The sequence below is a fragment of the Temnothorax americanus genome, unplaced genomic scaffold (assembly GCF_048541705.1).
Source record: "Temnothorax americanus isolate GAGA-0224 unplaced genomic scaffold, ASM4854170v1 Scaffold37, whole genome shotgun sequence".
In the NCBI taxonomy this organism is placed as follows: domain Eukaryota; kingdom Metazoa; phylum Arthropoda; class Insecta; order Hymenoptera; family Formicidae; genus Temnothorax; species Temnothorax americanus.
The window spans coordinates 1,022,132-1,047,291 of NW_027509515.1; the positions used below are offsets into that span (position 1 = coordinate 1,022,132).

At 40.9% G+C, this 25,160-nt stretch overlaps 1 protein-coding gene across 7 annotated transcripts in view; it reads right to left on the reverse strand.

Annotated features, from left to right (window-relative positions):
• The window catches only part of Heph (polypyrimidine tract-binding protein 1 heph), a 459,111-nt gene that overhangs the window by 62,826 nt on the left and 371,125 nt on the right, over nucleotides 1-25,160 (reverse strand). For 6 of the 7 annotated variants that reach the window (XM_077414716.1, XM_077414712.1, XM_077414714.1 and 3 more), the window contains one exon: nucleotides 18,622-18,810. In XM_077414716.1, the coding sequence (XP_077270842.1) occupies nucleotides 18,622-18,810 (189 nt within the window). The remainder of the gene's footprint in view (nucleotides 1-18,621; nucleotides 18,811-25,160) is intronic. The other variant, XM_077414715.1, reaches the window with a different exon arrangement.

Sequence of the window (25,160 nt, forward strand, 5' to 3'; positions counted from 1 at the left end):
ACGTCCGCGGCGAAACGCAAAGGTATTAACATTGATGTAATAAGAAAATCAGCAGGTTGGACAGAAAGATCAGCCACTTTCACAAAATTCTATGATAGACCCATCGTTCAGGACTTAAGAGTATATTTGGGCAAGCAATATTAGATAAGTAAGAAAAAATTAAATAAAACTGTTTGATATTCCTTATTATCTGTAACAAACATATATATTTTATAATTTCACAACCGTAGCCAACTTTCAACATCTACGTATTATTTTGAAGAAGAGGCGCAAAATACAATTTAATGATTAAACGAACTTACCTGTAAGTGAAGTTCTATCATAATTGTATGAAGCGCCTCTTCCGAAAGATGGGTCCCTCCCTATACTCATATCCGACAATTTCGGATCCCGTAACTTTTAGGGCTACGGCTGAACTTTGAAAAAAAATGACGCATTGGGCGCGAACACGAGAGAAGTCCCCTAGGAGGGAGAAAAACGTTTTGTTTTAGCTGTAAAGACTGTGGCGCCTTGGCATAGAGTAGGGACTACTACGTATTATCTTTCGGAAAAGGCGCTTCATACAATTATGATAGAACTTCACTTACAGGTAAGTTCGTTTAATCATTAAATTATGCATTACTTAATTACACGCAACGTCTCCAAATATAAATTGCGCGACTAAATTAATAAATAAAATAATATATTTTTCAACATTTCGTATTTTTCGCCCTTAACCACACTAAGTTTATTTTTTTCTGCATTGTTTCGCAGAAAGACCACGTCTTTTGTTCAACGAGAAACGTCACTACGCATTGAAAGACGGGACGTTTCCGTTCCAGTAAATTACGACGGAAAGACGGAAGGGATCTGCTCTCTTCCCGCCGCTTAGACCGACTTAATTATACTGAATGTCGATAATAAAGTCACCATCTGCGAGCGGCCTGGAGAGGCTCAATTAAAGCCGTCCTCTAAGCCGCCAAAGAAAGATCCTTAGAAGTGATGGGGAAGGAGTCTTCCACCCGAAAACTATACAATTCCCGTTCGAAACTCCCGCCGTGAAATAATAATCCTAATTATTGTTATCGCGAATCGCACAATAGAAGCCTGGAGAAATAGCCGGCAGCTGCCGCTATACCTCAAGGTGCTCGGCAAGCCCAGTGATATACGGGGTGTCTTAAACGTTGCGCAATTTTCTATGATTCTCAAACGATGAAAATTGTAGTGTCGAGTAAAAAAATGTTCCGTCTTTTATTTCATGTCTTTACATTTATCGAACGCTTAAAGTAGCGAGTTTAGTTACAAAATAATCGCCGTCGTAAATCTGATGTAATCGTCGTTGATACGACAAACTACCTGTCTTACACCCGAGTGCTCTTGTCTATATCGCGTACGTTCGTGACTTCCGCGGCCCCACTAAAAACAGACCGGCGGGTGATACTGATAAAGCGACGAGTATCTCTCCAGAATGTTGTGATCCGCAACGCGTGCGCGCGGCCTGTGCATTCCGGGGCTACGAGATTGCCGTGGCGCGCGGCGGAACGCCTCTCGGTCCGGATCGTTACCGCGACTATGCACTTGCCCGAAGTCGCTTTCAAGGGGTGAAATAACTACTCTTAGGGGTAGTTTCTATCCCCCTTTGATAGCTCGGCCTCGGAACTAACGGTGAGTGCCGGGACTGGGAACATTATCATGACCTTCCATTACTTGTTGCCGCCGCGCCGCCGCGATCCACCTATCCCTATCCTCACCCTCTCTTTCTTCATCTTGCACATTCTCCGCCTCTTTTACTCTCTTCACTCTTCCTCCCGTTCGATATCTATCTCCCTAGCCAATCGCGACCGGCTATCTCGCGACGCGTGTCGGCACCTCTGAATTCGATTGGTATATCCAACAAGATCCTGGCAATCTTGTTTTCCGCTGTTTTGTATTCTAACATCTTTACTAAGCTATAGCAGAATCAAATCAGTGAAATCGAACTAAACCTATTGGATTGTTTACCCATTGTATACTAATTTGTACCACTAATAATAATTTTATATTCCGTGCCATTAAAAAAAAAAAAAACATGACGCTGCTACCTTAATATTAAATTAGAACAATAAGTTAAACCACAATATAAAAAAAGAAAACCAGAGGCAGAAATCCAAAAGACTATCACTCAAACAAAAATTTAATATATTCATTCCTTCTGCTTCAAAAACGACTCAATTGAACTCAACCCTATTAAGGGTTCAAGGGTAAAGTATACTTCCCTATCAGCAAAATCAATACTTGTGCACTCAACGCGGCATATAATTTGTATCATTAAAATATAAAGTTTCAGATTTTGTACCCTCCGCCATTCCTTTTGTACCTTCCGCCGGAAACTACTCCCGACCGTTTCTGTGTGTGTGTGTGTGTGTGTGTGTGTGTGTGTGTGCCTTCGGCTTCCTTTTTAAATTTTTTTTTATTGTAAAATTCTGTTATCTTAATTTTAAAATATCATAGTTTTTTCAAAATAGCGAAATGGAGTACAAAATCATTATTATAAGTGAGTACAAATTAGTACAAAATTTATATTAAATAATTCGATAGGTCAAGTTTGATTTTGTTGATTTTTGGTCCTGCTAGCTTATGTCAGTGGAAGTGTATTCTGGCGCCGGAAGCTATGAAACGATCGTGGTCGAGATCGTGTCGTAAAATTTTGACTGAAAGCACCGCGGCGCGAAAACGAACGTTAAAGTTTTACAAGCGATCTCTCGCAAAGGTCTGATCCGCGGATATTCTTCGAAAATCTTTCCTGCTCTCGGAGTCTATACCTAGAAATTTGCAATTCGTTCTCCACGCGATACAATAAACCGATTCGTTCGCGCTAACACGTCACGATCTATGTAAATCTTGCTTGCCAGAGTAAATTTTGGTTCGCGCTAGAGATTGAGCTTTTCCAACTTCGGATACGATCAAGGGAATTCGCCTTTTTCAAAGACCATATTTTCGAGTTTTCGTTCCGATCTTAATTTTAAAGTGTCATATTTTTTTTTTTTTTAAATAGCGAATTGGAGTACAAAATCATTACTATAAGTGGTACAAATTAGTACAAAATTTATATTAAATAATTCCATAGGTCTAGTTTGATTTTGTTGATTTTTGGTCCTACTAGCTTATGTTTTAGTAGAAGTGTATTCTGGCGCCGGAAGCTATGAACGATCGTGGTCGAGATACTTGAGGTAAGTTTTTCGGCCCTCTTTCTCAAAACCCGTGATATCATTTCAGACTCGACGTCCGAGGGACGTCACTCCGACGAGAGGCATCGAATGAAAACGACTCCGATGATAAATAACAATGCCACGCGGCATTAATTCTCACGATAAAATACGAACTGATAGCTGTCGCTACAAAAATAAACGGCACTTCTAAAACTCGGAACGGAAAAGATGACGACGATTAATAATTGCACGACGGCCGTCGTCTTTTTTATATCGTCCCTCCTCTTAGAGAGACTTGCATTGTCGAAACCAGTTATTTGATCAGCAATACACTGTTCGTTTAATTGCATATTGAATTTGAGTAATGATACTCCCCCGCGTCGCCGTCGGAGTTATTGAAAACGTGACAGTAGCCCCTGAGAATGATTAATACCGCGACCATTATCCTTTTTTTTTCGTGTCCCCATTGCTTAATTGCGTTCGATTCGCAACTCCGAATAAATTACATTCGCCTGGGAATTATTTGTTTCGGTGGAATGAGAATTGCGATGAGAATTTTGAGAGTAAGTCCCGCCTCTGTTCCGTTCAACTCGCTCTCTCTGTCGAATTGCCCGAGAAAATAATAGTGTCTGAGAAAATAAGAGGATTCCGCAGACCGCGATATCAAACCGGCAGCTTTAAAATCCGTCTGAACTCGGACGCGGAGGTGCGGCATCCTATTACCTATTAGACTGGAATTATTTCATTACAAGATATATTATTTCGAGAACTTATCGGTCAAAAGCACCGAAAAATTTGACGTTTAATTATTATCTCATTTTAATAAATCTTTAACTATAGCGAGAGATTTTTCCACGCCCGAAACTCTTGTGCAATTTCACTTCTCGTGAAATAAACAGTAAGGATTTCGACAAACATCTTCTCTCTCTCTCTCTCTTTCTCTAATCTTAAATTAACATCACCGACAATTATTCTACAATACATTGTTTAACTTCATTTCAAGAGAATACGAAACGACCGCTCTCGCGGCGCAACATACGCTCGAAGGCGGAACGAAGGAATTAAGAATTAATGAACACTTGGAAGCGAGAAGCAGCGGTAGATTGCCGGGAAACGTCCCGCGATTTCTTGGCGAAACGAGGGAGGATAACACGTCGGAATACGGCTATTCGCAGAATGTTTCGCGGATGAGAGAGAATAAAGAGAGACGCCGTTAAAAAAAAAGAAAAAAAGACGAGGAGGAGGAGCGCGATAAGAAAACTGCGCGGAAAGTGCCGCACGCTCGTTACACGAGCAGCGCAAAATTTTCCCTGAATAATTCATCGGCCGGCGCGGCGATGAAATTTCCGCCGTATATACGTACACGAAGATGCAACCGTGACGGCGGCGCAGCGCGGAGCCAACGTGTATATCACCGCTAATGGACAGCGAAGGGCGCGAAATAAAAAGTAATCGGACGAACTTCATCAGCGACGAGACCCGCGCTTAAACCCGAAACGGTGAAGAAAAGAAAGGAGAAACAATCTCAGTTCTACTTTGCGGGACGACTCAAGAAATTATTTGCGTTCTCTATGAAATAAATTTATATCTCTTCGCTTCAATCTTGGGATTAGTGATTCTCGAGATATGTAAATCGAAAAAAGATACATAAAATTTAGGTTTAGGGGTTAGGTTAAATTAGAGTATCTATAATATAAGAATATATGGACAATGTTGGTCGATTTTTCATTGGTTCGTCGAGATTCGCCATATGTAATAGAAAAATAGAATTTTTTATTGTGTATATACTGATAAAAACAATAATATTCGCGTAATTTTAAGTTTAAGTTAATAAACAATGTTATAAAAAGAAATGCTAATGAAGCTGATTATTATTATATTTTGCTATTTCTTTATGTGACAAACAGAGTGATGCAAGTTAGGTTAGGTTACATTGTCAGGCAAACTTCGTAAGTTTCATTTAAATGTTATATATTTAATATTATATTATATTATATATATATAATGTGTTATATTTTTATATATTATAATGTTATATTATAATATAATAGTTGCTAATATTGAATATATTATAAATAATAAAATATAGACTTTTTAATTTACTTATTACTTTCATAATTTATATTAATATACAAATTCCTTATTAATGGCGGACGGTGTCCGTACTCTTATTATAGGTACTCTAGGTTAGGTTCTAAAGGCTGAGTAAAGAGAATCGTATATTGCGTAAGTGCGTTTGATGCTTTGATTTTTATTATATTCCCGACGCGCTTTGCACTTCCATGTCCATTTCGGTTCAATCCAATTCACCCCGATCTCGTGCGTCACGCGTCTCGCGGCAAACGACACGAGGAAGCGCCTCGAGCGGGAAAAACTCCCATATGTGAAAACGTCAAATTAAATTATATCCATTAAATTCGTGTTCACGGGCTCGATCTCGGGCCCCGATACCGGTCTTTGTGCCGTATTTCCCGTCCGCGTCGACGACGTTACCGACGCGCGTTTTGGAGTTTGGACACCTGCAGAATTTGTTGGCTCACGGGTCGATGGTACGGCCATCGATTTCAATCATGCGCAACCCTGACACCGTTTACTCACCCCCCCTTTCAGGTACGCACGCGACGCCGCGTATTCTATTATACGCGTCGAGTTTTTCGACCCCCCCCCCCCGATAGTCACGCTTTTTTCACGATTTTAATTTTTGTTTCCTCTTTCCCTTTTCTCCCTTTCCCATCTTCTCCGCCTTTCCGCCCCCCCCTCTTTTTTTCAGCGCCTGTACATACCTCGCGCTCGCAAGTGGGATAAAGAACGCGCGTTCATTGGACGACATTACGAGCGGGATTCGCCGCTGTCAAAATGATGGAGTGGCCCACCTAGCCAGACGGACTCTTCTGCAGTCAGAATAATCAGTCTTCCCGGCTTGTAGCGTCACCCCTTTTCCACCCCGTCGCATCCTCCCGCGCTCCCAAAGCCATTCGTGCTCTGCGGAAATCCGTCCAGAATCGTCGCAGCTACCTTTGACGTATTGTGTGCTCGTAATGTCGAACGAAATCAAACACGAGCTTCGAGCCAATTAGCGTTTAGCGAGTTCGTGAAGAGAAGAGAAAGAATTCGCGACAAATTTCAAGAGAATCATTCGCACGCTTCCCCTTTAATTCCTTTCTTGGTGATGTGTCACGAGTAGTTTTCTATTTTCGTTCCTTTCGCAAACTTTCATTATCGTTACGTTACACATCGTGGCGATCCTCTTCTAAAAAAGGCATGGATAGTTTATTGTTGCCTCTTTTCCGCGATGCTGATTGGTTCTCTTGCTGCGCTTACTTCATTTGCAGCTGTCATTGTATATTTTGACAGTTGTGTGTATCATGGGGTTAATAGTCTAATAGTAATAGCATAATGTTAAAGCTAAATAGCGCGCGCGAAGCGCGCGTCTGTAGTGTCTAGTATAATATAATATAGATGGCCTTCGAAAATAGTACTTGAATTGCATGGATATACGATACTTGAATTTACATAGAGTCTCGAATAACATATTGTATAACAATAAAAAATTGTGACAGCCCTACTTTTTAAAAAATTATATTTTTTTTTAATAATTCCTTGGAACCAAATCCCCAATTCTATATGGATCTGGAGTCTTGAATTGCACGGTTTTCTATATAACACAAAATCAATTAGTCGCGTTATTCGAGGGTCACCTGTATATCTATTATGCATCTCTAGAAATTGCTTCTGGCTCGGGGGTACTACGATGTTTCACCCCCAACGTTTTTCAAATCACCTCACACAACAGCAAGACAATTCCCATCTAAAAAATTCACAAAGTCGAATTTCGTCGAAAAGTCGAAGAAACACGTCCCTCGCGCTCCCACAAGACATTCCTACTTCTTGATCCCCGGGTGTCCACGTTCCAGCGAGGGGGACAAAAATTGAACGATCTATCTTCATGCATCCTTCTCGGCCGACCCTCGCGCCTCGGTATTGGTAAAGCGCCAATAGGCTCGCGTGCGTGTGGCTTCGCGATACGCATATACAGAGCCGTCGATACCGAGATCCGATACTGAAGAGAGGGTGTACAAAGCCATCGGGGGAGGAGAACGGGGTCGTACTCTTTTCCAGCTGGGCAAGGGGGAGGCGAGCAACCTTTCAGATTTGTTGCGAGGAAAAATTCGATTTTTCGCGCCATCAGTAAAAACAGCTCTTTTTCTCTTTCGCGGCGACGCGACGGGGGGGGGGGTGGAGGTAAAATATGACGGAGGTCGCAGGGAAGCGCGTCGAATGCGTGGAAATGATGGATTAGGTTGGCGTCGTTTACTCGTCTTTAACTCGCGGTGAAAAAAGAGAAGGGAAAGAGGTTTCTCTTATGCGCGAGGGATACGCGATATGCAAATATCTTTAATAATGGTTAAATACAGTGTTCCCTTCTATCTGTTAAATTGTTCGGTCTCAATAACAGGTCGTACAATGTCGTATTTCATCGGATGATCTGAATGGTGTGGTTAACTATATTGTGTCCATGCTAATGTCGGTGTCCATTATATCCACGCAACGATTGCAATAATGGCCGTTGTCAGCAATTATGACTATGTCGTTCCCTATCCGCATTATAATTACCGGGGTAATTAATATCTATCTTCAAATCGAATGCGAGACATTCGCATACGCCGCCGCGAATAGTATTAGGTATATAAAACGTCAGAGTTATACGACAAGTCGCGTATGCCGCACTTTTTGTCGCGGCACGCCGCATATACGTTGAAATAAACGAGTTCGCTCGCATGCCGCTAGCCGCGATAAAATGCAGTCGTAAAATGTCCCGCGAACTCCGTTCGTGGGATCGTGAATTAATAAATAGATGCGGAAGTTAATCAACCGTCCTACGAAGTTTACTTTTGTCAGAAATGTTGAACGTTAAATTACACGGCCGTTTAGGTTAAATTACAGTCTGCTCTATTGAATTGCGGCATGTCAAAAAGTTTTTCCGCGTGCCAGTGAAAAATTCATCTATTTCGACCGCGATATTACCAAGAAAAAATTACATGCAATTTCTCTCGTTTCTGAGATAACAATGCGTTATGCTTATAGAGCATATAGAGCAACCGGTACCTATAGAGGTTCAAAGACAAAAGACAATAATATCAAAATTCAATTTATGAACAACGGTTTATAAACATAATATAATTGCCAGCTATTCTGACAAATGATTGATAAATGAATTGTATTTCACATATTGCGATATTACGAAATCATTTCTGAGCAGCTGTTGATGTACACATCGAGACAAAGTACAGGACGATGTTACAAGATAATATCCGCGGACGTTCCGCGTTCATCCCGTGAGATAGATATATATTCTCGGTCGGGCCGAAATTTCGCCCGAGTGGGCGGGAGCGAAAACGACATTTCCCTCTCGGCGATAAAGCTCGTTCATAGGGGTCGGATAAGCGAGGGCGCCCTTGGCTCAAGGGTGCGTGGAGAGGACCTCGCTCTCTGTAGCGCGACGGTCTTCATAGCTTGCATATTTCAGAGCTCGATACAGTGAATGTAGGTCTAACAATGGCACATTGTTATTCGGACCTGTCGCGGCTGCCAGCCAAAGTGGAGCAGGGTGGCTGACGGAGGGGCGTTCGAACCCCGCCGGCCACGGGAATACAGAGAGTTCGCGGCGGCAGCGCGGGCGGCGGAGATCAGGAGGAGGACGGCTACGCGCGCGGCAAAATGGTGTAATATTTTTAATGGAGGGTGTCTCGGGTGATCTACGGCGCGTTGCATTGTTTCTGTGAGACACCCCGTGCATTGTATCTTCCCCATTTCTCAACCCTCTTTTCTCACCTGCTTTCTTCCCGTCCCGCCTTACTCATCCCGTCCCTCACGTCGTTCACGGTCGACGCGAGAGCGACCCCGAAAAATCCCCGAAAAATCACGTGTCACCGATGTCTGCGACGATTCAGTTTGAAATACACAAAATGTACATCACGCATCAGACACTTTGACGTTCAACGCTTGCATTATTAGTTTAATTGTCGCTAAACAACGGTGTAAATATCACGCAACTACTCGCGACTCTTTTGACAAATAGGGAATATTCTCGCAAATTGCGGTCTATCGCGAAACTCGTAACCGCATCAATAAGTCGCGCGGGAAAAAAAATGATTCCTATAAAAGCAAGATGGTGCCAAGAATATAAAAGAAAAATCAACAGCGGATACAACAATCGCGAAGGCGGTTTTGTATCGCAACATATTAATTGTTAAATGTAACGGGGAAGCAAAAGCGGGATTATTGAAGCACCCGCCCGTCCTTGCCCCCGTCATTGTATTCGGGACGGGAACAATGCCCCAAATTACGCCACTCCGCCGCGCGTATATACTCGGTCTGAAGGGAAAAAGAGTGTGAGATCCATTGCCAGTTTCCCTCCGGACGTAACAAGATTATATATATACGCGCGATCACTTTTCCGGCTTTAACGCCCAGCTTTTATGTTGCTCGCAATTACCCCGGTGGAAGACATTAGCCCATAAACAATGGCCGCGCGGCAAACAGATTAACAATCCTCGTCGAGATTAAGCCCAGTACGTATTATTTAACTCTTTAATTGGACGTTAGGTGCTTTTTCAATCTAATCGCGAAGTATTGTTAACAAATTTCGAGTCTTTAATTTTAACCGGCCGGAATTGCCGGCCCCGATCGCGTGCCCCCGATCTCTCTTTTATTCCTATACAGCCCCATTTCGTGCCCCGTAATGATTTTTATATACTGCGTACGTACGTCGTTCCATGTTCCATGCATTCGTTCACCGCGCATTTTTATTGCCTCGTCGTTGAATCGAATATTCAATTTTACTTTTTCTACCCCCGGAGCTCTAGCCTTCTGTTTTTCTAGTTTGCCGCTGTATTACTTTGCATCCTGGTTCTATTGCTTTTCCCGCTGAGAAATGCGTCTATCTCTCTCTCTCGCACTCTTTCTCTCGTTCTCCCTTTCTCATGAATCCGATAGCATCTACAACGTGCGCGGAAGTGTACCAACGATAACCTAGTGCCCATAATAAAAAGCAACGACAAGGTTTTAGTCAAACGCGTCGCTTAGCGAACACGTTTACTTCGTGGTATAACGCTGATTTATTCATGATCGCCGCGTTTATCGCGCACCGCGCCGGTTAGCGTCGGCGAAAAATGTTAATGTTGACACGGGTTAATTGCAGAAAATTCATGTACGCGCGGGCTGTATCTTTTTTTCTGCGTTCTTGTTTACACACCTCGGCCTAGACTACCCTAGACAAAAATAGTCCCTGGCATCCGTAACTAACCACTGTAAAAAGAACTCTTTTTGGTTGGACAAGCAATTCCTATAATAAGTGAAACAAGACATTGCAGTTATAATGTACAATCAATTAGAGAGAAATTACTGAGTGGGAAGGTCCAAGTTCAAATCCTGGCTGGGGTGATATTTTTCGCAATAAATTATTTACAGTGATTTAATAAGAATGCTTATTGCCTCAAAATTTAATCAATTATCGATTTAACACTTTAAAGCACTCAAATAATGTCTTTAAAACATTTTTTTAAATATTTCTTTTACTTCGATTTCTTTAAAATTTCATATCTAGGTATTTTGAATCACTGATTCTCGTTCGAATCTGTAACAAAAATTTCAAAATTTACAACGGTTGATTCAACTCCATATTCATAATCACTAAAAACCTCTGAATACTCGTTTCAAGTAAGTAAGCCCATTTTTTATTTTTAGTTGTATATCAGATTCGCCATTTAAAACTTTGAAAATCTGACTTCATAATCAGCGATTCCAAAACTCCTTGTATATCTAGTTTCAAGAAATTCGTATGTAAAAAAAAATGTATGCTTCAAAGAGTTAAGGTAGGCGTCTCGCTACGTGCTAGTCATGTGACTGTTTGTAGGTTTTTACGTTCAGAAATATATTTCAGGCAATTTTTGCTAAAGGAAAAATAATTTTATGAATCATGGTGTAAAATTTCATACGTGACAAAGTATGTTACTTTTTCCAAATTGTGATTTTTTTCATTTGACTCCGTTTTGATCAGCTGATCATGCGAGTCGTCAAGAAAGGTTACAAGTGAGAAAAATACTTTTCGATTGAATTTTGACAATTACTGAGAAAGGGTTTCAAAACGCATGACAGGGGTGTCCAATCACTATCCAATTCGGTTAAGAAAGACGAGCCCCATAACCTGCAACTACAGTGATTAGCCAGCGGCGTTGCCAAGTCTTCCCAACCTCACCTCGACCAAAAAATGTCTGCTCGATTACCGCATTTTCACTAAAATAAACTAAAAAATTAGCAGCGAAATCTCCGGTAAACTATATATTTTATGGTTGCATCGGATTCTTCGAAATCTAATGTACAAAAAGCAATGTTTTTTCTCACTTCATCTAATCAAAAAATGCGAAAATATGTGATTGAAACCGTGATAGAGCCTTCTTTTTCTGGCCGTCTGTATGAAGTAATGCAAAATTAGTCGGTAAGGAGCCACAGAAAAAATCGACTGCAAAGCTGATCATATAATTTGATATAAAATCCGAAATCGAAAACTTTATCTAATACATGCCCTGACGAGACGACTACCTTAAGTATGTAGATTTATTGTTCAAGCTAGAAACTAATACGTGTTTTAAAATCCGACAAAAAATCGGCGTGTAGTTTACTGAGTTTGGAAAAAATATTAAAAATCCACACAATATTATATATATATATTATTAGACTCCGAAGATCCAGTTCTAATCATAAATAGCGTTCTTCTCTTTAATCGATAACGTTCTTATGTTTCGAAAATAAACTCAGAAGCAATATCACAAAGATCTTTTCGAATTTTGGATTAGAAGATCATGTGTGCGTGTGTGTGTATGTGTGTGTGTGTGTGTGTCTGTGTGTGTGTGTGTGTGTGTGTGTGTGTGTGTGTGTGTGTGTGGGTTAGAGTCCATATTTAATATAAAACACGTGACTTTCGATACGCGACACGTAAGCGCCATATAGGATAAAATCCAACAAAGAGTTTGATCTCCCGTGATACCGCTTCTTTCTTTTTTCTCCTCGCCGATGGAAAGTTTTCCGAGAGAACAAGTAAAAAAGTCGCCGACGGTGTAAAGCAGAATTATGTCGCGCCGTTATATAGCGGGACACGAAGCCGCCTTTTACCAGGGCTTCCTGCCGGGCGTGAGTTTAGTTAGTAAGGGCGCGAGCGAGCGAGCGCGACTACTACTAAAGGCTACCAAAAGTTTCGTTGTCGGGAAAAACCATTAGCCGACGCGCGCCTTTTCTTTCGTGCACAGGCACAGGCGGCATACTTTCATTGCCGGCTTTGTTACGACCGTCGCGTCGCGCCGAGCGGAATCTGTTTTAAAAGTATCAGGGGCCGAGAGTCCGCCCTAGCCGCAGTCGCCCCGTCAAGGCGATAAAAATTTTCCGCGCGCGTGGCCTATCGCGGCGAGCTTTTTCACGCGGGTTCCCGCGTCGGCCTCGGTGCGGTTGACGAAACACGAAAACTCGGGGATATTTTCGTGCTTGGTCGTTCGTCGGGCCCGTCATCACACGCGCGTCAAACAAAGGTGCGTGCACGCAACTCGCCGCGTACGAAAAATCAACTTTTTCGGAATATTATAAAAATTCCCGGAATAAAAATAACGTGAATTAATTTTCGAGCCGGTTTTCCCTTCGTGAAATATTTTGTTGCTTTTCAAAAAATATAATAAGGCAAACCTTCGAGACAAAAACCGGTTAATGCTTTATTACGTGACCCTCCGTTCATGCCATTCAATAAGGAGAGTGTGCAATCGCGATGTCGGGCGTTACGGAGAGTCTATCTTTTGAGACTCGGGAATTCTCCTTCAATTTTGTAAAAAAAAATTAAATGCACGAATATATATATATATATATTTTTTTTTTACAACAAAACAAAAAAAATGAATATTTAGTTTCAAGTACTATTGAGAGATATTTTTTTTATATATCCCGCAGATATGTAAAAACAAATAGCTTGCGTTGCAAAGCTCCGTGGTTTACGATCATTATTCTATACTATATTTACTGGCATATTTGACAATATGATACATAAAAATGTAGAATAAATATCAATTAGCGCTGAAAGGTTACAGTATAAAATATCGGTATATAGTTTGTGTGTTACAATTAAAAAACCCCGGGATGCTTTTTACTTTTTTCCTTCTAAAGTTGACATTATATGTTGTAAATTTTTTAATAATAATATCGAGTTAACAAGTATTGTAAATAAATGCAATAAACGCAGTCAAGTGAGTAATTTCATTAGTTCGATGAAAAAAAAGTATCAAATTTTCTCGTTTTCTCCAAGTTCTCATTTGTTTCCCGCTTTTCCGTAACACACCTCTATTTATAAATAGACATATCACTGCGAAACTTCGCTCGTGGTGCATGCCAAGTTATTTACGCGCGCGTTGAAATTAAATCCCGTCGACGTCTCGAGCACAAAAGCGAAATCATTCGAACGAGGACAGGAATGGTGATAAAAGCGGCCGCGTAAAAGCAGTCGGGAATATCTAAATTAATCCAAATTGCCAACTAACATGGAACCGGGGGAAGGCGTTGTACGACGGGCGAGAAGCCACGTAAAAATACCTCTTAATTCCGGCCGCGGGTTTCTAGACTGCGACGAAAAGCTTTCCGGCGAACTTGGAAACTCAGGGAAAAGTGCATTTCGAGAGGTTAAAAGTGGAGCTGTAAAGCTGACGATATCTCCAAAACTCTTCGTGTGACCGCGTAAAAAACAAATCGATCGAACAATAAGCGCAAAATAAAGTTATCTAAATCGAATTCGCAATGAGGTTACACGCCGGCAATTCGCATCGATGATCTGAAAGTTTGAAAAATTAGATAAAAACTGATGTATTCAAGACGATGTAGGTAATGCAGAGAGAATTTGGTCTTCGGCAGCTATTATTAAAACATATTTTCAATTTTGACGTAATTTCAATATATCCATTATTCAAATGTGTATCAATATTATTTCAATTTCCATGTAATTTTGCGCATTCAAAGCGCGTAATTGAAAGCGTCTAATTGCTCGCCGGTTTACTTCAATGGTATTTAATTTGGTTTTAATTAGATCTCTCTTGATAATAATCTATTTTTGAGCGCGCACAACGCGCCGTCACATTATAACTCTCCCATGTTTTTATCGCTTTGTCGTCCGAAATATACCTTATTCTTGTCTCGCTCATTCCCGCTCTAAACAGCGCGGTTATTCGTTGCGGGGCGGCGAGCTCGGCTCTAAATTAATTACTAAACAATGCCGAGGCGCCGCGGCGCACGGCGTCTTTATTAAACGAGTTCGCCAACCGGGCATTTACTTAACCGACACATCACCCCCAGGGGCTGTCGCGTTTTACTCATAAATATATTCCCTTTCTCTCGCGCTCTTTCTCTTGCGCTAAATTTGATTTCTCCTAGCTGTTTCGTGCCTTCGCCGACCTGTTCCGTCCAGTCCGCATTCAATTATGTATATATCTCGTGCAATCGATACCGGAAGACTTCTAAGTCTAAGACTGTTAATTTTCCTCGCGGATGCTTCTACGTGAAAAGTATGTAGCAAAGTCTATATTAGTTTATACACACCCAGAAATTAAATCGAGAAAAAACAAAAAATGTCAATGTCGAAAGTATAAGAAATACTGGATTATAGGATTATATAATAGATATATGTATAAGTTTTTAAAGATCGAATCGCATAATATGTGAGAATAAAGAAACTGGATATGACGACTCGTACAAGTCATTCGATCTGAAATTGCGCGATGATTTTTTAATCGAGAATAAAAGGCATGGGACACTATAATATAACGCGTGTTTCGTGGCAGCCGTCGTCGCGGATTTGTTTCTTCGTTCATGTAAAATTGATTTCTCGTTCTAGACGGCAAGCACGCGGTGGCTGACGCGCGACGTTGTCTTGCGTTCGGACCGCAGAATTTCCGGCATCATCGTCGCCCACGTAGAGACAGAGGCCGATGCGCGAGCGCGGTGCATCGCCGAGGCTTTCACGGCGATTGCTTTTTTGGCGTCGTTTGTCAGTCTGGACGTCCGGCGAGAAATCATTCGACTGTAGGGGGAGCTAGCGAACGCGCCGTGGAACCCTTCGCCATCTTTGCCCCTTCAAAAGTACTGTCGCGTTTTCTTTTTCTTTCTTTACCTAACCCTCCGTCTGTATACGTTTTTTTTTTGTACCGTTGGACTATTCATGACTTTAAATATCTCATTCGCTAACGTCCAGAAGTTAAAATCGTTTAAACACTACCGTTTGTATAAGAGTGATATTAAATTAAAATTTATACCATCGTATCTTCCTTAACTCTCCGTCTGTATACGTGGATCTGTCACGTTTGATGTTATTTTTCCTTACCTTAAAATATTTAGAAAAATCTAAAAAAAATTCACAAAACATCTGTCTACATTTTAGTTGATTTTATAGTCATTTTGATAATCATCGTTTATTTAATATATTCTGTTAGGCTTGCAAGTTTTACAATCACAGATATCGTTTTGGCTCGAACGCCATAGACCCACGTATACAGACGGAGGGTTAAGAAAAATACGATGGTAATTTTAATTTAATATCACTCTTATACAAACGGTAGTGTTTAAAAGATTTTAACTTCTGACGTTAGCAAATGAAATATTCAAATAAGTCATGAATAGTTTTAGTTACAAAAATTTAGGATGATAAAATTATGATTTGCTAAAAACGCTGATCAAACATGTATTTCGCGATTTTTCATAATTTTGAGCCGTTTATTCCGAATTATATGGGGTGGAAACTTTTCGTTGGCGGACCCCCTGTGTAATATTTGTCTTTAGATCACACACACTCGAATTTTTAGAAATTTAGAATCAGAACGGAAATAAAATTGAAGCTCGAGCATTCTTTTATTCTTGAGAATGAACATTTATAATATAAATATAATACTTTCTTGATGCGCGCTAGAATGCCAATCCTATAATATCTTAAAAAAAGTTCACTGTTATACGTTCGGATTATTTTAATATTAATTCGATACGAATAGCTTTATCTCTCAATATTATTTTAGTAACAATATATAATTGGAGAAAGACTTCGAATATATAAGTGTATTTAAAGAAATTAAATATAAATTGTATTTTTATAAAGATATTTATTTTTAACGTAACTTGCAATTGATTTTCTTTCGTCGAGAATTTAATTTCAAGTTAAATCAACTATTTAACATCGCAAATGAATGAACAGTAATAAATTAGATGTATAACGGTAATAAATTTAGATAACATTTTCTCCACGCGCTTGAAGAGAAAAATCTACAAAGTAAAATTTACTCTTACAAGAATATATATATATATATATATAAAACTAAAAATAAATATTAAAAATTAAATCTTCATGAAGCAAGTTGAAAACAACTTCAATATTTTCTAGAAATAGAATCCTGCGTGGCGCGTGAAAAAAAAACAGTGTACTTTAAACATAGTTTAAGAGAGTCACTTCAACTCCTTCTCGTTCTTCTTCCGCGTATTTTACGACCGCCCTTATTTAACGAAGCGATAATGACATCGTGATACACCGAGAGAGTAATGTGAAACTTGCGCATAGGAATTTCCTAGAATTACGATGGATTTTGTTCTCAGGCAAACCGCGCACGTCGCGGCTCTGTAAATCCTGTGGATTGTAAAGTTTCCACGGTCACGTGTGCCGGGAAAGTTTCCGCGTGTCAAGAAAAAGCATCAGCGGCGACGAGGCGCGTCGCCAGGCTATTTACTTCCTTATTTATTATTTTTCGTGCGGACCATCACCACCGCCGCGCTCCTTCCCTCCTCCTCCACTCTCCCCCAACCACCGTCCCGATACACGCGAAACTTTCCCGGAGGATTCCCCGTGGGATCGGTGTCCGTTTCCACCGCAAAGTTGCGCCCCCGGGGGGGGGGGGGAGTAGCAACGGCAGTTCGGTAATTCAAGAGGACGGAGAGTGTTCTCGGGAGGGAGGCAGACAGACCGACACGGTGGCATCGGGAAACTTACGGGAGTTACGATGTTGACGACGCGAATTGGCGGGGCTGGTTAACGATAATACTGCGGCTTCGCTCGACGTCATTCTCGACTCTCCCGCGGCGGAAAGACGACGACGCGACGCGATAAGACAATGACGCGCTGTGCCGCGGATTCGCCGAGCACGTGCGTGCGTTTCGAAACCATCACCATATCGTTCTTGCTGGATTTCCGATTAAAAACGATCCACATTGATCCGTTTGGGCCATGTGGGCCAATAAATTCTTAGAGGAAACGTTCAAAAGAAGATGCGCGTTAATTCCAATTTTCTGGAGCAAACACAATAACAGCAACAGAGCGTTCCACGTAAGTTGGCGCGTGCGCGCACAATGCAATGTCGCGAGTACCCTAACTGAATTCCGTTAATTGATTCGTCGGTTGAGTTCGCACGCTAATTAATTCGCTGACAAATTTCATTCGGAACGGCCGCGCGCAGCCCTGAATTGCGCAGCGAGTTAACTAGTTCCGATGATGACCGGCAGCACACGATGACACGCGCAAGTCGCAAGTAGTGGCGTATGTACAGTGCGACTGTGTGCAGTCATGTAGACGAGGGGTTTAGCAGGGCGTAGGCGGGATGAGCCATCGCGCTCGCTCGCGCCCGAGGGATCGTTCATAAATTATGGACGCATTAATTATAACGGAGTTTGCGGACGCGAGTATGTTTAGATTGACTTGACGGCGAAATGGCCGTGGCGGGTGCCACCCGCTCTCGCGTATCGCGCCACGGGTTTGGATGTTGCCGCCGATGATCATCAGTAAAGATATATGCAAGGGGCTGGATATCGGCTTAATTAATTAAACCGCATAAATAACCCTACTGTCGAAGCTAATTTGGCCGCGCGATTAGCAACCACTGCGTATTGGCAGGATTCGACTCGTTTCATGGATGCCGCCTTCAGCAAACGCCTCGAGGCATCGAAGTCACCGTCATCGACATCCAGGACATAGAGCGACAGCACAAGCTCTTTCTTCTCTTCACGGATAGGAATGCAAAAAGTTCTTATCGAATTTTATCATATAAAAAACAGGAAAGATGCGGCCAACCCATGTTCATTCGATGTTTCATGGCGAGCTAGATTGAAAGAACATAGAGATTGACCATCTTTCCTGTATGGCCATCTTACTCGAGTTTATCCTATATAATTTTTGACGAAACAACGTGACTATTCACTTGTGAGGTTCGACGTTACTTCGAAGTTTTTTGCTTTTGAATACCTACGACCTATGTCACCGGTAGAAGAAGAGGGAAAAAAAAGCGAGCGAGTGTTAAGAGGAGATTGAAATAGAGTTAGTCCGGCGAGAATAACGTTCATGCAGCTTTCCCAAGGTTTAGTGAAGCAAGAAAGAAGTTGAAGCAAGAAGTATGACACAGACCTCAGAGGTGTTGGCGACATCATTTGTTGGGCTACTGACCGCGTTGTTGGAGTGCGTTTGATCCGTCTTGAGTTCACGGTGATTGCTGAACTGCACGTAGACCGCTCTGCCTCTGAGTTGGGCCACGCCGGAAGCGTAGTAGGTCACCATGGTGGCTGCAGCGTTCTCGTCCGCCATTTCAAGAAACGCCTGCAACAATAAAAGAAGATTTTGTCAGCTACGGAACACGCACAAGTCATTTGACTTCAAATGTCTCAAATAAAAAAATTAATTAAAACACTTAAATAAATATATCATTTTTTCACACAAGTGTACATATTTTGTGATACAGTTGTTAATTCTGGCTCAATTTTTTTTCTCGGTGTTAACGCATGATAATAATTATATTGTACAATTTTTTGAGACGTATTTCAGTTGCGTCTAATTTAGTTAAATTAAAATCCCTAAAAATGACTTAAACGTCGGCGCTTTTATAGCGAGACCAATAAATTAAGGTCCGATATGTAATACGCTTTTACTACTTAACTGCTCTACTATAATGCCGATTTCACGAAGCATTTACGTTTTATAGTCTTGTTGAGCAAAATCACAGTTTGAGATAAAAGGGGACGACACGACTGTCCAAGTTTGCACAGTTACTTTAAGCCCGAAACCGATCTCGGGGAGTTATGTCGAGATTTCCTTTTTGATTTATGCGCGGCAAGGTAAAACATGCAGGATGGAACGGAAAGCATTTTTATATTTACCTCGGAGTGCAAGTCGTAATGGAATATCTGAAACTCGCATGCGGGTAAACACGCGCGGAACAGATGACAAAATTCAAGGAAACGAGAGATGAAAACGGAAGGCGGGTTTGCGAAGCAAAACTTTGTACGCGCAAGAATTTTGTTTTAATTACGTCATTCCGCGGCAAAGATGCATGGCAATTGATTCTGCAAAAATGCTTTCTTTTATTTCAATTAACATTTTATTCTATTCGTTCGGTTTAATAAACATATACCTTTTTTACAGAGCGAGACTTCTATCGGGCGGCTATATTACATATTGTAATAATTTATATTGTAATTTCGTCGGGAAATAAAAAATGTAACCGTATCGTAAAACGGAGAAAGAATAGCGTCCCTCTTGAGACCCCCGAGTGAATTTCGCTTGGATTCTTTTCTCCTTTGAGTGTTCATGAAATTAATAATCCCGTATTTCTAAATCGTCCTCGTGCGCAACTCGGCGTAAAGGGAAATTCCCCGAAGACCCGCCGGGGGTTGCAAAGTCGCATCCGCGACAGTCAAGTGGTACGTTTATCGAGGAAAACTTAATAAAAAGCATTACCTACACCGTGCCGTTCTCCGTTTTATTATCGCGGCCGACGAGGAAGAAGAGCGCGATTTCGCTGAGATAGAGAAATCGCGTGCCCAGATCTAGGGAAAATTGATTTGCCCCGAAAGAGAGAGAGAGAGAGAAAGAGAGAGAGAGAAAGAGTGAGAGAGAAAGGGGGGAGGAGGGAAGGGGAGTGAAGAGAAAACAGCAGCAGATTAATAAAACGTCGCGTAATCGTCTCGAAGAGGCGAAGAGGGGGAGATATCTCGCGATAACTGCAATTTCAAGCTCATAATGTATGTATATAAGTGGCGGATAAGCGAAAATGAAAGGCGCAGGACAGAAAGAAAGAAGGATGTTTATGTGCAGATCGCGGTTATATTCGCCACCAAATAGCTACGAGTCTTCTTCCGTCCTCTCCGTTTTCCGCGCGATCCATTTTCAATTCAATATCGATGCATTCGCAACGCTCGCTTCTCCCTTCTCCCCATTCTCTCTCTTTCTCTCTCTCGAACGTTCCTCCCTTCTTCCTTTCTTCAACACCCGTCTTTTCGCTCACGAACGGAGGAGAAAGACGCGACCAGTATTGAAATGCGAATGATAGTTTCTTATGCAACAAAAGCACGAGGCTCGTCGCTCGATTGTGAGGATCTCGACGAGTCAGCTGGATCCGTCGTTATTGTATCACGCGCAAGTCAAGTACTAAAAAGTGCTGTAGGGCATGTCTTATTACGCGTTTGACTTGATAACTTTCTTAAAATTTTATTATCTCGTCCAGATATAAGAGCATAAAAAAAATAATCTGTATTTTGCGAGGTACCTTTTTACCTCGAAGCTTTGAGAGTGCTTCAAAGAAAACTTGATATCGAGAAATTCAATTTTATCCAGGTAAAATGTCCGTTGTTATATATATTTTATGTAAAATTGACGTAAGTTTTCTCTGTTGAATGATATTACTGTGCGAGCACCGCTTGTATAATTTCCGTTTATTTAATTCATGATATAATATTTAATTTACTTTTCGTAAATATATACATTCGCCGTGAATATTTGAAGGAGTTCTCGGTGTATCCCGAGTTAATAAATGAGAATTATTAAAGGGAAACAAAGAGAAGTAACAATTTAATACGTTGTATTTCTGGAAAGTTACGATATTACGATCTCGTGATAATTTCAGAGAATAAGATAAACATACCGCTATATAACGCGGGCAAACATGACATTACTTATTACTTTCGTTATACTTACTTTCGTATTTCGTGTACGAATTAGATAGTACGTACAGATTAGATTAAGAATAAGAATCGGCACGAAAGAAGTTTGTGACTTATCACGGCAAAACCAAATTTCACGTCAATATACAAGCAAATTTCGCAAATATATAACCGCACCAGTCAATCTTGCGCCAGTTAATCTGAGTAACGAACTAAATGAGAAAATTATTATAACGTTATGCGCAAATAACATTATGTATTTCGAATTTGTCTAGCTACGTATGTCAACACGTTTTGGATTTGATATCCGGACACTTATGCTAATTACAGTGTATGCAATAGACAAATTAATTAATTGTTAACGAAGTGAAACACTAAGCAAACAGTGGTATTACTTCATGCGGTATTTGTGTTTACTTCAACGAACTATCCTTTGTATCCACACTATGATCTGCAGCTGATGTAATCTTCCATTAGCGAAAAAGCAATTTGTTAATGTAGCGAATACAGCGGTACTGTAATTCGCGACGCGTAAACAACGCGTATCCATATACATATATCCATAAACAAATTATGATATATTTAATTAAATGCATGATTGCATGATGACATAATTAAAATAAACATTTTAAGAACGCGCGTAATAAACGCGTTTGTTTTTATCGAATGCGAAGCATTGTATGTTTAAGGAGGTTCGATGGCTTCATCGGAGGGAGTAGTGGGACGCGGGGGTTCTGGAAACAGCGCACTAGCGTTTGAAGTAGTGGGAATGAAAGGGATTGCTCTGATTGGTCGCCGCGTGCGTATAATGCGTGCTGCTGTTCACGTCGTTCACGACCGTGGCAGTCTAGCAGACGAAAATTCAAGCAATTTAAGCTTTAATAATTAATTTTTCTACGAAATGTGCGGTAACCTTCCCCTTTCTTTCGCTCATTTATTTGTAAATTATTAAGTTACATGTGCATATTTTTCTTTCCTTATCATTTGCATTTTTTCTTGCACTTATTTCATTCTGAAGGTATATGCAATATATCATTTCCCATAAAAACCTATGTTAAAAATGCAGCCAATTTAATGAAATTTTAATATGTTGTTTTGGAATGCAAAATAAAATTATGTGAATTTTTTGGGAATTTTTTACCGTCCCGTTTTGAAAAAAAATCTAATCCAAAAATTGCACTTTTTAAGTTTTTAGAGTAGATTTTTTTCAAAACGGGACGGTGAAAAATTCCTTAAAAAAATTCACATAATTCTATTTTGCATTCCAGAACAACATATTAAAATTTCATGAAACTCTCTGCATTTTGTTGTAGCCATCGAACCTCCTTAAGCGGCTCATCTCGTTACATTCATACATTTATATATCTCTACAAAAATTATTTATACTTTTGTAAAACGCACTAGTGTAAATGTGAAAAATATTGAATTACTCTTTCTACGCGCGTGGTAGTTGCATTTTGCATCGGTGAAGTGACCCAATTTTTAGTTTGTGTATTATAGTTGGAAAATATTTGCCGAATAAACCACGAAAAATATTGGCAAAGCGACGAGATTCGATATTGATAGAACGCTAAAGGAAATAAAATTTCTCGTCAGTGAATTTCCAAGAATTCATTTTTACTACATAAAACGCGCAATTCTGTGGAACCGCGATTATCATCAAGATCTTTCCAATCTCTGCTAAATTCGGGATAATTATTTCTTACATTTGCTTAAAACTTATTAACATAAAAATTTATTATACAATTCTAGACAGGTGCGAAAGAGTACGGTGGAGATCTTAAAAACGATCTCGTATCACTGAATCTTTGTGCAAATGATAAAAAACTATCCTTTTACGACAATTTCTCGATTGTTAACAAATCGGTTAAGGATAAAAAAACGTTGTGAGAAGCCCCGAGATGATGCAATGGCAGTCGGAGAGAAAAAGTCAGGGGGTAAAAAAAAATATGTTCATTGACGAAAATCAGGTTACAGTCGGAACGAACGCGATCGCTCATTCGCATTTCGCACGAGAGATCGTCATTTCGCGCGCACCGGCGGTGACGCATCTGCACGACCAAACGAACGAACGGTCGGCACAAGTGCGAATAATAATCGCAGCCGGGGACCGACCGACCAACCGACCCGGATTTAACGGCGTTAACTCGGTTTCCAACGCTAATGACGCATAGAACCGCGCGCAATTGGGTTTCCGCTGCGAATGGGACGAAATCCTCCGCGCGACATCCGCTGAATCCAGGATCAACCCTTATGTTAGCGAACTACGCAGCCGGACACGCATGATCACGTCGCTCATTTTGGCGATCAAGCGCCACGATTTTCGGCACAATGATCCATTCGGCCGCCTAAACGAGGACGTGCGTTCGTCGTTCGCGCCGGCTTTAGAACAGCGGAAAATAGAACGGTGTAACTATTGTAACGTATCGCAACAATCCCATCACGTTAATCAGAGAGTTATACGTTTAAACGCAGAAAAACACCCGGGCAAATTAATTTTAATTGGCGGGGGTTGCGGCGCACGTGCGCCACAACCGCCGATCGACGGCAAACAATCGACCCCGCAATCGGAGTTTAATGGGAGAAATTTAAGGTAAAAAGTTACCCGAAAACTAGTTTTATACATCGTTGAATGAACAGGCGTGTTCTATTGTGCATGTTACGATTCGCAAACAATTTGCGTACTCGAGTACATGATCATGTTTTTCGTTTCGCTCGACGGATCGGATAAAAGATCTTGTTGCAAAAGCGCGCGTCGATAATTATCGAGCAAACGACACACCGTTATGGTCGGCCGCTGTATTTCACAAAAACCGAGCATTTACGGGCGATTCTCCACGCCATGTATTTCTCTCTCTCTCTTTTTTTATTTTGTTTCCGCTGTACCAAACGCAAATAAGAGCATTCTTTGGCGAGGAGGGGGGGGGCAGCGTATACGTTTCGCTGCCTGGATGTTCTGCGTTGTTTGTCGTTTTATCGTGACATTTCGAAAGCGTTTCAGATTTCATGGACTATCCGGGAAATGTTTTTCGCGACCATTTGCAACTCGTCGTCCGTGTTCTCCAACGCCGCTGTACGCTGCATTTAATTATGATCGAGGGTGCCACGCTCCTCGCCGAGCGATTCGCGCAAGCAGCGAATTTGAAATCTATTAAATATAATCCGTTACGCGATGCCACATCGTTGCTAGACCGCGATGTATTATTTCCAGTTTTTTTTTTACACCAAAGTTAATCCATCGATCACCCTAATCGAGTAAATCGTGACGCAGTCGTCGTGCTTGCCTGCATAACGAATACTTATGAGACATCGAACTTCTAGAGAGCTAGAATTTTCAACACACATACACACACACACACACAGACACACACACACGAGACGTGTTGCGTAGGGGAGACCGGGGCTCGTTGGTACAAGAGGCAAGTTGGCGTTGCGTTCCGTTTATGTATTTATTGCGAAAAATACCATGGAAAAGTTATCACAAAATATCTCTTTTATGACATAGATACTTCCCCCAAAGTTTTATTTAAATCAGATAAGTATTACAATAAAAAAAGAGAAAAATCTGATTCAAGAGGTGGCAAGTAAATTTTCGAGCGTTACAAAATATCGTATTAATGTTCTTCAGCTTGAGAAGTAAATCTAAGTAACGTATTATTAGTTAAAAGAAAAGTTTCTGTTACTATACGACATGTTATATATTTTGAGTAACAATATTAATTTATTATAATAAAATGACTAAAATATAAAATCATGTAGGGATGGGGCATGTGCGAAACATGTGATTCGCGTTACAATGCTGATAGAAGCAAGAGAAGCAGAAGATGTAAGTAAAATGTTTAATAATGAATGTAGTTGTCGGTCGATGATTACAACGGATGTAATCAACGGAAGACACACGCACAGTCTACATGTCAATCTAACCTCTATACACAGAGAGGTTAGATTGACATGTAGACTGTGCGTGTGTCTTGCGTTTTGCGAACTGTGGCCAGTGTGGTCTACGTAGAC